The sequence below is a fragment of the Lycium barbarum genome, chromosome 8 (genome assembly GCF_019175385.1).
Source record: "Lycium barbarum isolate Lr01 chromosome 8, ASM1917538v2, whole genome shotgun sequence".
Classification (NCBI taxonomy): Eukaryota; Viridiplantae; Streptophyta; class Magnoliopsida; order Solanales; family Solanaceae; genus Lycium; species Lycium barbarum.
Genome location: NC_083344.1, coordinates 91,120,394 through 91,133,455, shown reverse-complemented (window position 1 = coordinate 91,133,455; position 13,062 = coordinate 91,120,394). Strand labels below are relative to the sequence as shown.

Here is a 13,062-nt window from a genome sequence, read left to right as displayed (position 1 = left end):
GTTTGGTCGTTATGGCATCTCTAACACTTTTGAACCTTTCCTGAGCTTGATTAGCTCACTTTTGACCAGAGCGGACCATTGACATACTTCCCGAGGTGTTTAGATTTGATTCGGGTGACTTTTTGTGAAAATTGGGCTTAAAGAGAAAAATGGTTGACTCAAAGTTGACTTTTCGGTAAGCAGACCTTTTTCTGAAATCCATCGATTCCGAGAGGTCCGGATGGTTGTTTATAAGTTGTGTATATATTCGGTTCTCAATGCACTCAGATGCATTTTGGGACTTGGGTTGGGAAGATGGTTATGAGGCATCGGGGGTTGCCTTGGTCAACGAGACCTCCGACGGAAATTCTGAGGCCACGAGTGCGTTCGTAGCGCGTTGTTATGTATATCGGCATATTTGGTTTGTGTCCGGGAGGTTCTGGGATTGTTCTAAGCGTCGATTCTAAGTTTGGGAGACACTAGAATTTATCTGGTGTCTGGTGGCCGCCATAGCGGTCGGGCGCAAAAGCTATTGGGTGGACGCCACAGCGGTCGGGTGGCCGCCATAGCGGCCAGGTGGCCGCAACAGCAGCTGACAGGCAGAATCTGCTATTTTTAAGTTTTAAAAGCCCCAACCTTAAGTCATTATTTCATTTTTATATCTCTAAGCTTGGGAGGCGATTTTGAGAGGGTTTCCACTAGTTCTTCACAAAGGTAACATCCATGACCTTAGAATCATCTATTCACTTCTCTTAACTATTAATCTATGCTAAGATTCTTCCTAAGAGTATGAAGGCTAAGTGGATTTTGTGGTTTTCTTCTATAATGAACTTGTGGTTATAAAACCTTGATTTGCTAGTGGATTTAGCTTGGGTAAGCAAGGAATTGATGGATAATAGCTATAGTAACTTGAATCTTCCATTTCTAAGGCTTAATTTGTGAATTAAAGGCTAGAGTTTATACCCAAATTTGGGGGTTTTCTATATAATCCGAATTTTGAGCAATTTTTAACTAATTTAGTTGATTATTAATGGGAATTGAACATCTAGAACACTAATTCCACGGTGAGAGCTTTAGATTATTACTTTTACTTTATTAGTTTATGAACCCTAGTTTATGGGTTGGAATTTGGGGATTTAATAAGAGTTAAGTTTATTAAATGCCTTCTTCTTCAGCATTCGAATATGGTAGACTTTGATTATCTTGAGGCTCAACGTAAAGGAAGGGCACAAGTTTGACTCGAGATTGATGCTCAGCCTGCCAGGTAGGTTACGGCTTACCTTTGTGGTGAGACTTCGACTAGCGAAGCGTATATTTAGATAATATTGTTGGAGATTCATGTAAACCTTCGGGTATGAGTTTTGGGTTGGATGTTTCCTTAGGGTTTGGTGTTGCTTGTGACTTGTTCGATCGGGCTTGTGGCCTGTAGTCTCCATAGGACCTTGTTCGGTATGCTGTGTATAAATTGGTGGATTGTTTGTGAATTGGGAGTCAAACGGAAGGACGAAATTTCTTGATATTGATACTAGTACTTAGTGTACGCCTTGTTATTGGTATAACAATCTTGGGATATTTGATCCTTGTTATGGAAATTTGAGATTTGTTATGATTACTTTGTGGATCATTGTTGATGATATTGGTGCGCTTTGTATGGCACAAGTGTGTATCATTTGTTATATTGGTGCACTATGTTTGGCACGGCTTGAACTTGATATTGTTCACGGATTATACTTGCATGGTTCCATATTCATACTCATATTCATGGCATATAGATTATTGAGTCATCCTATGCTTGTGACACGGGATGACAGGCTATGCTAGGCTGTGCGATACGGAATGACCGAGATGGAAATACTTATACTAAATTGTTAGGCTTTGTGATTGGTACTGATCATAGAAATGAGAAGGAAACATTGATGACTATGATATTGTGAAACTTGATTATGAGTAGAATTGAGAGTTGTGACTCCATTGTGGTTTATCTTGTTGCCTTGATGATGATATTACTTGTGTGCCAATGCGTGGCACGGTTGGTTGATATGATTCATTGATATTGTACTTGCATCATATTCGTACTACATACATTATTGCATGGGATATTGAGTCATCTCTGGGCTGTGTGCGGAGTGACCGATATTTTCTGAGACATATTGGATACTGGGTCATCTCTGAGCTGTGTGCGGTGTGACTGATATGGAACACTAATATTATGTGACTTTCAGATATTTGGTCCTCTGAGCTGTGTGCAGAGTGACAGTGTTTGGACTTCGCGGGTCCCTCATAGGTTGTGCTGCCGAGGCATGGAGGTATTCGCCATCGGAGTACAAGAGTACAGGCATTGCATTTCATCACATTGCATTCATACCTCACATTGCATTGCTTTGGTTATACTTCTTGTCTGTTTATGAGTTACATTGGTTTGATCGTACTAGTGGACTTATTTGATATATGTGAATAGTTGGAACAATTGAGATTAGTTGCTATAACATAAGGTTGGCTATGAACGGTGATTACGTGGAAAAGCATGACTTGTACTCTATCGTTACTTGTTTTATTTTACCTTATTGTCCTTATATATGTTAACTAGTCTTAGTCGGCCTATGATACCTACCAGTTTCGTTGTTTTGTACTGACCTACGCTTGCTGCATTCTTTTATGGATGTAGAGTATTAAATAGGTTCACTCTTTTCCCTCGCGGCTGATCGGCGAGGCTGCTGTAGAGTCATTCCAGGGTGAGCACGATGATGGTCACTGCCCGGATGTTCTTTTCCTTACTTACTTGTCTTACTCTCAATTCGAGACAATTGTATTATGAGACTTTTTCATCTTCAGACTTGTAGTATTTAGTTAGTGCTCTTGTATGACCAGACCAGATACTGGGGTGGTTTATGATTACTTCCGCATTTATTATATATACAAATGACAGGCTTCGTTGCTTTATTTTCTTCCGCAATATAGATATACTGGGTTTGTGATTGTTGAATGAAGGGTTCACCTACCGAGGTTGGATAGGTAGGTGCCCGCGTGACCTTGTGAAATTGGGTCGTGACAAGTTGGTATCAGAGCCCTAGGTTACCCGGTCTATAATACAAGAGCGTGTCTAGTAGAGTCTCGTGGATCGGTACGATGAGCTCCGTACTTATCTACGAGAGGCTATAAGACATTTAGAAAACTTCGAATTCTTTCATTCTTTCGTGCTACTCTATTCAAATTGGTAGTTGGAAAGATCAGATTCATATTTGACTCCTATCTCTTCTCTCACAGATGGTGAGGACTCGAGCTACTATAGTCCGAGATCAGGTGCCAAAGCCCGCAGCTATGGCTGGCACCCGAGGCCGAGCCACAGCCAGAGGGCGCAGCACAGTGAGAGGTTGTGGGGCTGCCCCAGCCTGGCGTAAAGCTCCGATGGTAGGACAGCACCGAGAGAGATCTCCATCCTCCGAGCACAAGGATGTGGCTCTAGCTCGGACACAGCCTGACGTTACTTCTGATCAGGCCATGCATGATACTATGGCCAGAGTATTGCTTCATCTTAATGCCCAGCAGGCGGCAACCGGTGTTACTACACCCGGCGGGGGTTCACAGACTAGGGTTGGGGCGCAGACCCCTGAGCAGGGACCTACGCGAGTAGTACATTTCGTTGTAGCTATGGCTCCTCGCATTAATGTGATACCTGCTCCTGATGATGAGATTAGGCCCATGGAGGGCGATGTTATGACTGCTTCTAATCTGGAGCTTGTTGGGAGATTCAGGAAGTTAGAGCCGCCGAGGTTTACTGGTACCTTATCTGAGGATGCCTATGAGTTCATTCTTGATATGCATGATTTGTTGCACCGTATGGGGATAGTGGAGACCCACGGCATTGACTATGTGTCCTACCAATTTCGCAGCTACGCGAAGACTTGGTGGAGGTATTTCGTGGCTTGCAGACCTGAAGGTTCCCATCTCCTGACTTTGACTCAGTTTTGCTGGGCCTTCCTTGAGAAGTATGTGCCGCGATCTTTGAGAGAGGCACGTATGGAGGAGCTTTTACATCTTGATCAGAGGGGCATGTCTGTGGAGGCCTATATGACTCGTTACCTGTATTTGGCCCGTTATTCCACCCCCTTGATCCCTACTGAGCCTGACCGGATTAGGTGTTTCGTTAGTGGGTTAGTCGATCCTCTTCAGATTCCTTGCCTTCAGATGGAGGCCATAGGGGCTTCCTTCCAGTCCATCATCGAGCATACTTCTTTAGTCGAGGCCATTAAGGCCCATGCATTTGGAAGGGGGTAGTGAGAAGAGGTAGCGACAGATTGGGATATATGGTGGTTCTAGCTCGAGAGGCGACGGTCAGTCTTCTAGGCCGTATCAGCCTTATGCCGGCAGTCCCGTGCAGTTAGCTTTACAGGCTTCATCTAGTGGGACCTCCAGGCAGGGTGTTCCAGAGACATCTCATCTCCGACCTGCCGGTAGTGTGGTTCCATCTGAGTCTGCAGTTCCTGTTCATCAGGTTCAGCCTTTGAGGATTTGTTATACATGTAGGGAGCCTGGCCACCTTGCTAGAGAGTGTACTCGACCCAGGCAGGATATTCAGTCTCCGAGGACTCTAGGACTGTCTGGTGGTTGTGGTGGTGTTTCATCTAGAGGCGGTGCTCAGTCAGGCTGCGATGGTTCGCAAGGTCCTCGAGGTAGATCTCAGGCAGGGCAGTCAGGTCGAGGCAGATTTTATGCATTTTCGGGTAGACCCGAAGTAGAGGCTTCAGATGTAGTTATCTCAGGTACCATTTCTGTCTGATATAAGTTGTGAATGTATTGTTTAATCCAGGTTCTATTTATTCATACATGCCTGTCTGTGTCACGTCCCAAAATACCCGCTAGACGTGATTGGCACCCAGCAAATACCACCCGCCAGGCGAACCATATATCATACTCTTAATCGTTTACAAAAGCACTAAAAGAAAATAAGTGCAGGTCCAACAACGTTATTAATGATAAAAATGTGAAATAGTCGCCAACCAAATCCCTAATCAATTTACGAAAATCAATCAACGCTAAGATAAAAAGAATATCTAGCCCACGTCCCACGCTAAGACCATGGAGCATCTAACAGAGTTACATGAGTTTGAGTGTTGGGCATGTAAACCCAAAATAAAAGAAATAACTAGAAATAAACTAGATAAAGCTGAAATGGCTGCCTCCACGAACAATGCGGTGGCTCACCTCAGCAACAGAATCCACTCACGAAGTCTTCAATTACCAGCCTCGTTCTCAACGACAGTATCTGCATGGACATGCAGGTAAGGAGTGAGTTATACATAAATATAACCCAGTAAGATCCTCGACCTGCCACTTCAAATACCCCTGGAACAAGTGTTAGAAAATACAAACACACAACAAGCACAAAAATATTATGCATATGAATATATGATTATATAATAGCAACTAAGGTCCAACCACTGTTTATCAAATATATTATATATCTCAACACAATTTACACTACAACTGTCATAAGTGGCAGTTAAAGAATTAATCAACACCATGAATCCACGGCAGCATACACAATGAGCCAAATATGTCAGGAAGCATACACAATGCTGAGGGAAGCATACACAATGCCCCAGTATCATCAAGAAGCATACACAATGCTAAGGGAAGCATACACAATGCCCCAATATCATCAAGAAGCATACACAATGCTAAGGGAAGCATACACAATGCCCCAATATAATCAAGTAGCATACACAATGCTGAGGGAAGCATACACAATGCCCCAGTATCATCAAGAAGCATACACAATGCTAAGGGAAGCATACACAATGCCCCAATATCATCAAGAAGCATACACAATGCTAAGGGAAGCATACACAATGCCCCAATATAATCAAGTAGCATACACAATGCTAAGGGAAGCATACAATGCCCCAATATCATGGCTCACAGCTATATCACATCACAAAATAATTTATAAAGAGAGTTTTGGATTATTTGAAAATAAAGTATAAGCGGCTGGCCTGATGGGACCACCGATTCTGCCAAGCACACGCTCGTCCCAACACATGGACCAGGCAGAGAAAATATATTTTTAAAACGGGTTTTGAAAAGCAAGTACCCAAAGCTTAAAGTCTCACTTACCTCAAATTCACAATTCAAACACACTTCCCAATAAATCAAAATTGCGTTCTCGAGTCTCCGGATTGCCTCAAACTACACAAAGATTTAGAATGGTCAAAACCCTTAGGGTAAACCACTTCTATATTTTTAGAGGCTTAAACGGTTAAAGTCAAATTTTAAAGGACGAAAACGCCCTCCGGTCAATGTGTTCAAAACCCGACAAGACTTATGTTTTCGGAAAGGCCTTAACGAGAGGATTCCAATGATATATAGAAGTCTAAAATCCGATGCTGTTTGCCCTTTCAAATCAATGATTTTAGTTGAAGAACCCTAGAGCTAAACTTTCTCAATTCCTCAAAATATTCCCATGTTTTCACCATAACAATTCACCCATAATTATATAATAAAATTAAATAAAAGATCAGAGGCATTACCTTGATGATTTAGGTTGAAAATCCTTATTTTTCTCCCCTCTTTTTCTTCCCTTCCTTCTACTGCGTTTTATTTTTCTTGTTTCTGCTTCTATCGTTTCTGTTTTCTGTTGTCACGTCTGATGCATCAGACTTTTATTCCTTTTTCTCTTTATTTTATTTTTCTTCTTTTTTTGTGGGCTTGGCCCACATCTCTTTTTCCTTTTTTTTTTTAAAGGACCCTTTAATCCTCCTTTTCTTTTATTTTGTACCACTTAATTCTTCTATATATATATATATATATATATATATATATTTCCTTCTTTTATTTAAATTACCAACTAAGCCTAAAAAAAATATGGGTTATTACATTCTCCACCACTTAAAATGACGTTCGTCCTCGAACGGATCTAGATCATACCTGTCGCGTCAAATAAATGAGGATATTTATCTCGCATATCCGTCTCAGACTCCCAAGTAGCCTCCTCGGTTGGATGATTACGCCACAACACTTTGACTGAAGCTACCTTCTTCGACCTCAATTGTCGCACTTGCCTATCAAGAATAGATATCGGACCCTCTTCATAAGTCAAATTTTCATCGAGCTCCACATCCTCTGGTTGAATCTTATGGCTATCATCACCGACATATCGTCTTAGCATAGACACGTGAAATACAGGATGAACAGTAGACAATCTCGGAGGTAAAGCAAGTCTATATGCCACCAACCCAATTCGATCCAAAATCTCATAAGGACCAATGTACCTAGGACTTAGCTTGCCTTTCCGACCGAATCTCATAACTCCTTTCATAGGGGATACTTTTAAAAAGACTTTTTCCCCCTTCATGAACTCCGTATCACGTACTTTCTTATCTGCATAGGACTTTTGTCTGCTTTGTGCTGTCCGAAGCCGTTCTTGTATCAATGCAACTTTTTCCAAGGCTTGTTGAACCAGATCTGGACCTAATAGTTGTGCTTCGCCCGGTTCGAACCATCCAATTGGTGAACGACACCTGCGACCATATATAGCCTCAAACGGTGCCATCTGTATACTCGATTGGTAGCTGTTATTATAAGCAAACTCTGCCAAAGGCAACTGATCATCCCACTGACCACCAAAATCAATCGCGCAAGCTCTAAGCATGTCCTCTAAAATCTGAATAACTCGCTCAGACTGTCCATCAGTTTGTGGATGAAAAGTTGTACTCAACTCGACCTGTGAACCCAACGACTTCTGAAAAGAATTCCAAAACTCAGCAGTAAATTGTGCACCTCGATCAGATATTATAGAAATGGGCACACCATGAAGTCGTACTATCTCACGGAGGTAAATATTTGCTAACTGCTCTGCGGTATGAGTAACCCGAACTGGTATAAAATGAGCGGATTTGGTGAGTCTATCCACAATCACCCAGACTGAGTCATGTTTCTTGAAAGTATTCGGCAAACCAACTACAAAATCCATCGTAATCCTTTCCCACTTCCACTCTGGGATAATCAAGTTTTGCATTACTCCGCTGGGTTTTTGATGTTCATATTTGACCTACTGACAATTTAAGCAACTTGTCACATGCTTCAAAATGTCAGCCTTCATACCTTTCCACCAATACAATCCACGCAAGTCTTGGTACATCTTCGTAGCACCTGGGTGGATGGAGTACCGCGAGCTATGAGCCTCTTCAAGAATTAGTTGCTTCACATTACCTACCATAGGAATACACAGTCTACCATGACAACGTAACACGCCTTCGTCATCAATAGAGAATGACTTAACGCCCCCATTTTGCACTCGATCTCGCAATCTAGCAAGACGGGGATCTTCATATTGGCAAGCTTTGACCTGCCCCACTAAGGACGATTGTGCCACCATAACTGCAAGTAACCTGCCTTGTACTGTATGATCAATCCGAACCCCGCGGTTGGCGAATGCCTGAATATCCTTAGCCATAGGTCGTTCTTCAGCAGTAAATCGGGCCAAGCTGCCCATAGACTTTCTACTCAAGGCGTCTGCCACCACATTCGCCTTACCAGGATGATACAAAATAGTAAGATCATAACCTTTAAGTAACTCTAACCACCGTCGTTGTCTCAAATTCAGATCTTTTTGCTTGAATATGTATTGCAAACTCTTGTGATCAGTATAGATTTCACACGGCTCACCATAAAGATAGTGACGCCAGATCTTGAGTGCAAATACAACTGCGGCCAATTCTAAGTCATGAGTTGGATAATTCTTCTCATGTTTCTTTAGCTGTCGAGACGCATAAGCTACCACTTTACCATTCTGCATCAAGACACAACCCAACCCGACTCGAGATGCATCACAATAAATGGTGAAACCACCCTCATCAGTAGGTAAGGTCAAAATCGGAGCCGTAGTCAACGCAGTCTTTAATTTCTGAAAGCTTTCTGAACATTCATCTGACCACTGGAATACCACACCTTTCTGAGTTAAATGTGTCAATGGAGCAGCTATCTTCGGGAAACCCTCCACAAACCTTCTGTAATATCCAGCTAGTCCCATGAAGCTGCGTATCTCTGTAGGAGTAGTGGGTTGAGGCCAATCTCGAACTGCTTCAATTTTCTTTGGATCAACTTGAATCCCATCTCGGGACACCACGTGTCCTAAAAATGAAACTTTGCTCAACCAGAACTCACATTTTGAGAACTTGGCATAAAGCTTTAGTTCCCTAAGTGTCTGTAGCACAACTCTCAAGTGTTGTCCATGCTCAACCTCACTTCGAGAGTAGACCAAAATATAATCAATGAACACAATCACAAAATGGTCTAAGTATGGCTTGAATACCCTGTTCATGAGGTCCATAAATGATGCGGGGGCATTAGTCAGCCCGAATGACATCACCAAAAATTCGAAGTGCCCATATCTTGTCCGAAAAGCTGTCTTTGAGATGTCCTCAGTCTTGATTCTCAGCTGATGATAACCTGATCTCAAGTCGATTTTGGAAAAATAAGTAGCACCCTGCAGTTGATCAAACAAATCATCAATACGAGGCAATGGATACTTATTCTTGATAGTCGCCTTGTTCAGTTGCCTGTAGTCAATGCACATTCTCATCGTGCCATCCTTCTTCTTCACAAATAACACAGGTGCACCCCAAGGCGATACACTAGGCCTAATGAACCCCTTATCAAGTAGCTCTTGGAGTTGAACCTTCAGTTCTCTCAACTCGGCGGGAGCCATACGGTATGGAGGAATAGAGATAGGTTGAGTCCCTGCAACTAAATCAATGCTGAACTCGATTTCTCTCATCGGGGGTAGGCCGGGTAAATCTTCAGGAAAAACATCCGCAAATTCGCGAACAACAGGAACACTATCAATAGTAACATTCTCCGCTCGAGTTTCATGAACGGTAGCAATAAAACCCAAACACCCATGATTAATCATTCGCCGTGCCTTTACATAAGATATTATTTTTCCTTGAGTCACAGGAGTCATGCCTTTCCACACTAAAGTTTCTCCGGGAAAATTAAAACGTATAAGCTTAGCATAGCAATCAACCGATGCATAACATGATGCCAACCAATCCATGCCCATAATCACATTGAAAGCGGACATCGGTAACACACATAGATCAACTACGGTGTCCCTGCCCTGAACAGATATCACACAATCTCTATAAACTCTATCCACTAATATACTTCCCCCCACTGGGGTTTCTACCACATACGGCACATTAATAGACTCAAATCCCCGTTCTAAGAATATAGCAAAAGAAGGAGATACATACGAATACGTAGAACCAGGATCAATAAGAGCATATGCACCATGAGACCCAATAGTAATAATACCTGTGACTACTGCATTAGATGCCTCGACATCCTGTCTGGTCATAGCAAAGAATCTCGGCGGTCCACCCCCTCCCTGAGCAACCTGTGGAGCAGTCCTAGCTGGCTGAATCTGACCCTATGTAGCTGTAGTAGTTCCCTGCGGCTGTGTAGTAGCTCGACTAGCACCAGAATTTCCTTTAGGACAGTATTTAGCAATATGCCCCCTTTCACGACAAGTAAAACAAGCCCCATCTGCCCCAAAGCAACGACCACTGTGATTTCTACCACAGTTAGAACACCTCGGATGATAACCTGACTGATATGAGCTATTACCCTTCCGCTGCATCTGCTGCTGGCCCTGTCTAGCGGAATAACCACCAGAAGACTGCACCACTGATTCTGACTGAGTAGATCTGGACTGCCCACGATAAAAACCACTCTTGCCCCCAGATGGAACACCACTAAACCCACATGTGTTACGTGGCTTTTTTCTTTCACGCTCAACTTTGTCCATCTCTAGATAAGACTCGTAACGGAGAGCAGTGTCAACTACATCTGAATAGGTACCATATCGCACATCTCGTACCACAGGACCACGATAGCGATGCTCAAGTCCATCCACAAATCGTCTCACCTTCTCTCTCGGATCCTCTACCAAATAAGGTACATACCTGGATAAATCTATAAACTTGGCCTCATATTCTGTAACGGTCATAGTTCCCTGCCGCAGATTATTGAACTGACGTCTCATGTCATCTTGCTTGCTTAATGGAATAAACCTGTCCTTAAACAGTGCTAAAAGTTCTGACCAAGTAATAGGTGGTAACCCTGCTTGTCTACCTCTCTGAATCGAAATCCACCAAGACTCTGCAGACCCTGAGAATAAGAAAGTGGCAAATTCCACACCACGAGTCTCCTTCAGCCCCAACGTAGTCAATATCTTTTCACAACGATCAATGAACTTCTGAGGATCAATAGAAGTAGGTGAAGCATCAACCTCTGGTGGCTTAAGACCCATGAAATTCTTAAACTCCTTAGATTGCCCTGCAGACTGGACAAACTGTTGAGGGGCCAACTGAGGTGTTTGATTAGCTGCAACATTCAACTGAACTTGAGCTTGTGCTTGTGAAGTGGCCTGAGGACCTGGAATTCCACCATTATTAGGCGCCAATGCCTCCAACACATTCAATAATCTGGTCACCACCTCTGCGGGCATAGCAATAGTAGGGGCGGCAGCTGGTGCCGGTGGATTGTTCTGAACCACTTGTTCCTGCACTTGCACTGACGCAACTCGGGGCTGACCCCCATTCACAACTTCAGGCTAAGGAGTGGCCTGAGTCCTAGTCTGAGCTCTAGTCTGATGAGCACTAGCTTGGCTACCACCGCGGGTAGCACTCTGTCCAGCACCACGTTTAGCAGATGAAGATGCGCGTTTCTTAGCCATCTGCGAAATAAATATTACAAGGTTAAACTTGATTCATCTCACGCACGAACAAGGAATGAAAGAAGGGAAAAATTCCTAGATGTCCAGTAGCCTCAAGTTCATAAGTATGGGCGCCTACATACCCATGAACAAGACTCTACTAAACACTGCTCCATGGACCCGGGACTTAAAGCCTAAGCTCTGATACCAACTTTGTCACGTCCCAAAATACCCGCTAGATGTGATTGGCACCCAGGAAATGCCACCCGCCAGGCGAACCATATATCATACTCTTAATCGTTTACAAAAGCACTAAAAGAAAATAAGTGCAGGTCCAACAACGTTATTAATGATAAAAATGTGAAATAGTCGCCAACCAAATCCCTAATCAATTTACGAAAATCAATCAACGCTAAGATAAAAAGAATCTCTAGCCCACGTCCCACGCTAAGACCATGGAGCATCTAACAGAGTTACATGAGTTTGAGTGTTGGGCATGTAAACCCAAAATAAAAGAAATAACTAGAAATAAACTAGATAAAGCTGAAATGGCTGCCTCCACGAACAATGCGGTGGCTCACCTCAGCAACAGAATCCACTCACGAAGTCTTCAATTACCAGCCTCGTTCTCAACGACAGTATCTGCATGGACATGCAGGTAAGGAGTGAGTTATACATAAATATAACCCAGTAAGATCCTCGACCCGCCACTTCAAATACCCCTGGAACAAGTGTTAGAAAATACAAACACACAACAAGCACAAAAATATTATGCATATGAATATATGATTATATAATAGCAACTAAGGTCCAAACCACTGTTTATCAAATATATTATATATCTCAACACAATTTACACTACAACCGTCATAAGTGGCAGTTAAAGAATTAATCAACACCATGAATCCACGGCAGCATACACAATGAGCCAAATATGTCAAGAAGCATACACAATGCTGAGGGAAGCATACACAATGCCCCAGTATCATCAAGAAGCATACAAAATGCTAAGGGAAGCATACACAATGCCCCAATATCATCAAGAAGCATACACAATGCTAAGGGAAGCATACACAATGCCACAATATAATCAAGTAGCATACACAATGCTAAGCGAAGCATACACAATGCCCCAATATCATGGCTCACAGCTATATCACATCACAAAATAATTTATAAAGAGAGTTTTGGATTATTTGAAAATAAAATATAAGCGGCTGGCCTGAAGGACCACCGATTCTGCCAAGCACACGCTCGTCCCAACACATGGACCAGGCAGAGAAAACATATTTTTAAAATGGGTTTTGAAAAGCAAGTACCCAAAGCTTAAAGTCTCACTTACCTCAAATTCACAATTCAAACACACT

The 13,062-nt window shown here is 42.7% G+C and overlaps 1 protein-coding gene across 1 annotated transcript; it reads right to left on the bottom strand.

The window, feature by feature from the left end:
• Positions 1-5,055: 5,055 nt before the first annotated feature.
• Positions 5,056-11,488, bottom strand: LOC132605993 (uncharacterized). The gene is made up of 2 exons (XM_060319291.1): positions 10,233-11,488; positions 5,056-5,242 (listed from the first exon to the last, which is right to left on the bottom strand). Exon 1 carries the CDS (start codon positions 11,486-11,488, stop codon positions 10,409-10,411), a length of 1,080 nt encoding a protein of 359 aa, XP_060175274.1. The 3' UTR covers positions 5,056-5,242; positions 10,233-10,408.
• Positions 11,489-13,062: the final 1,574 nt, after the last annotated feature.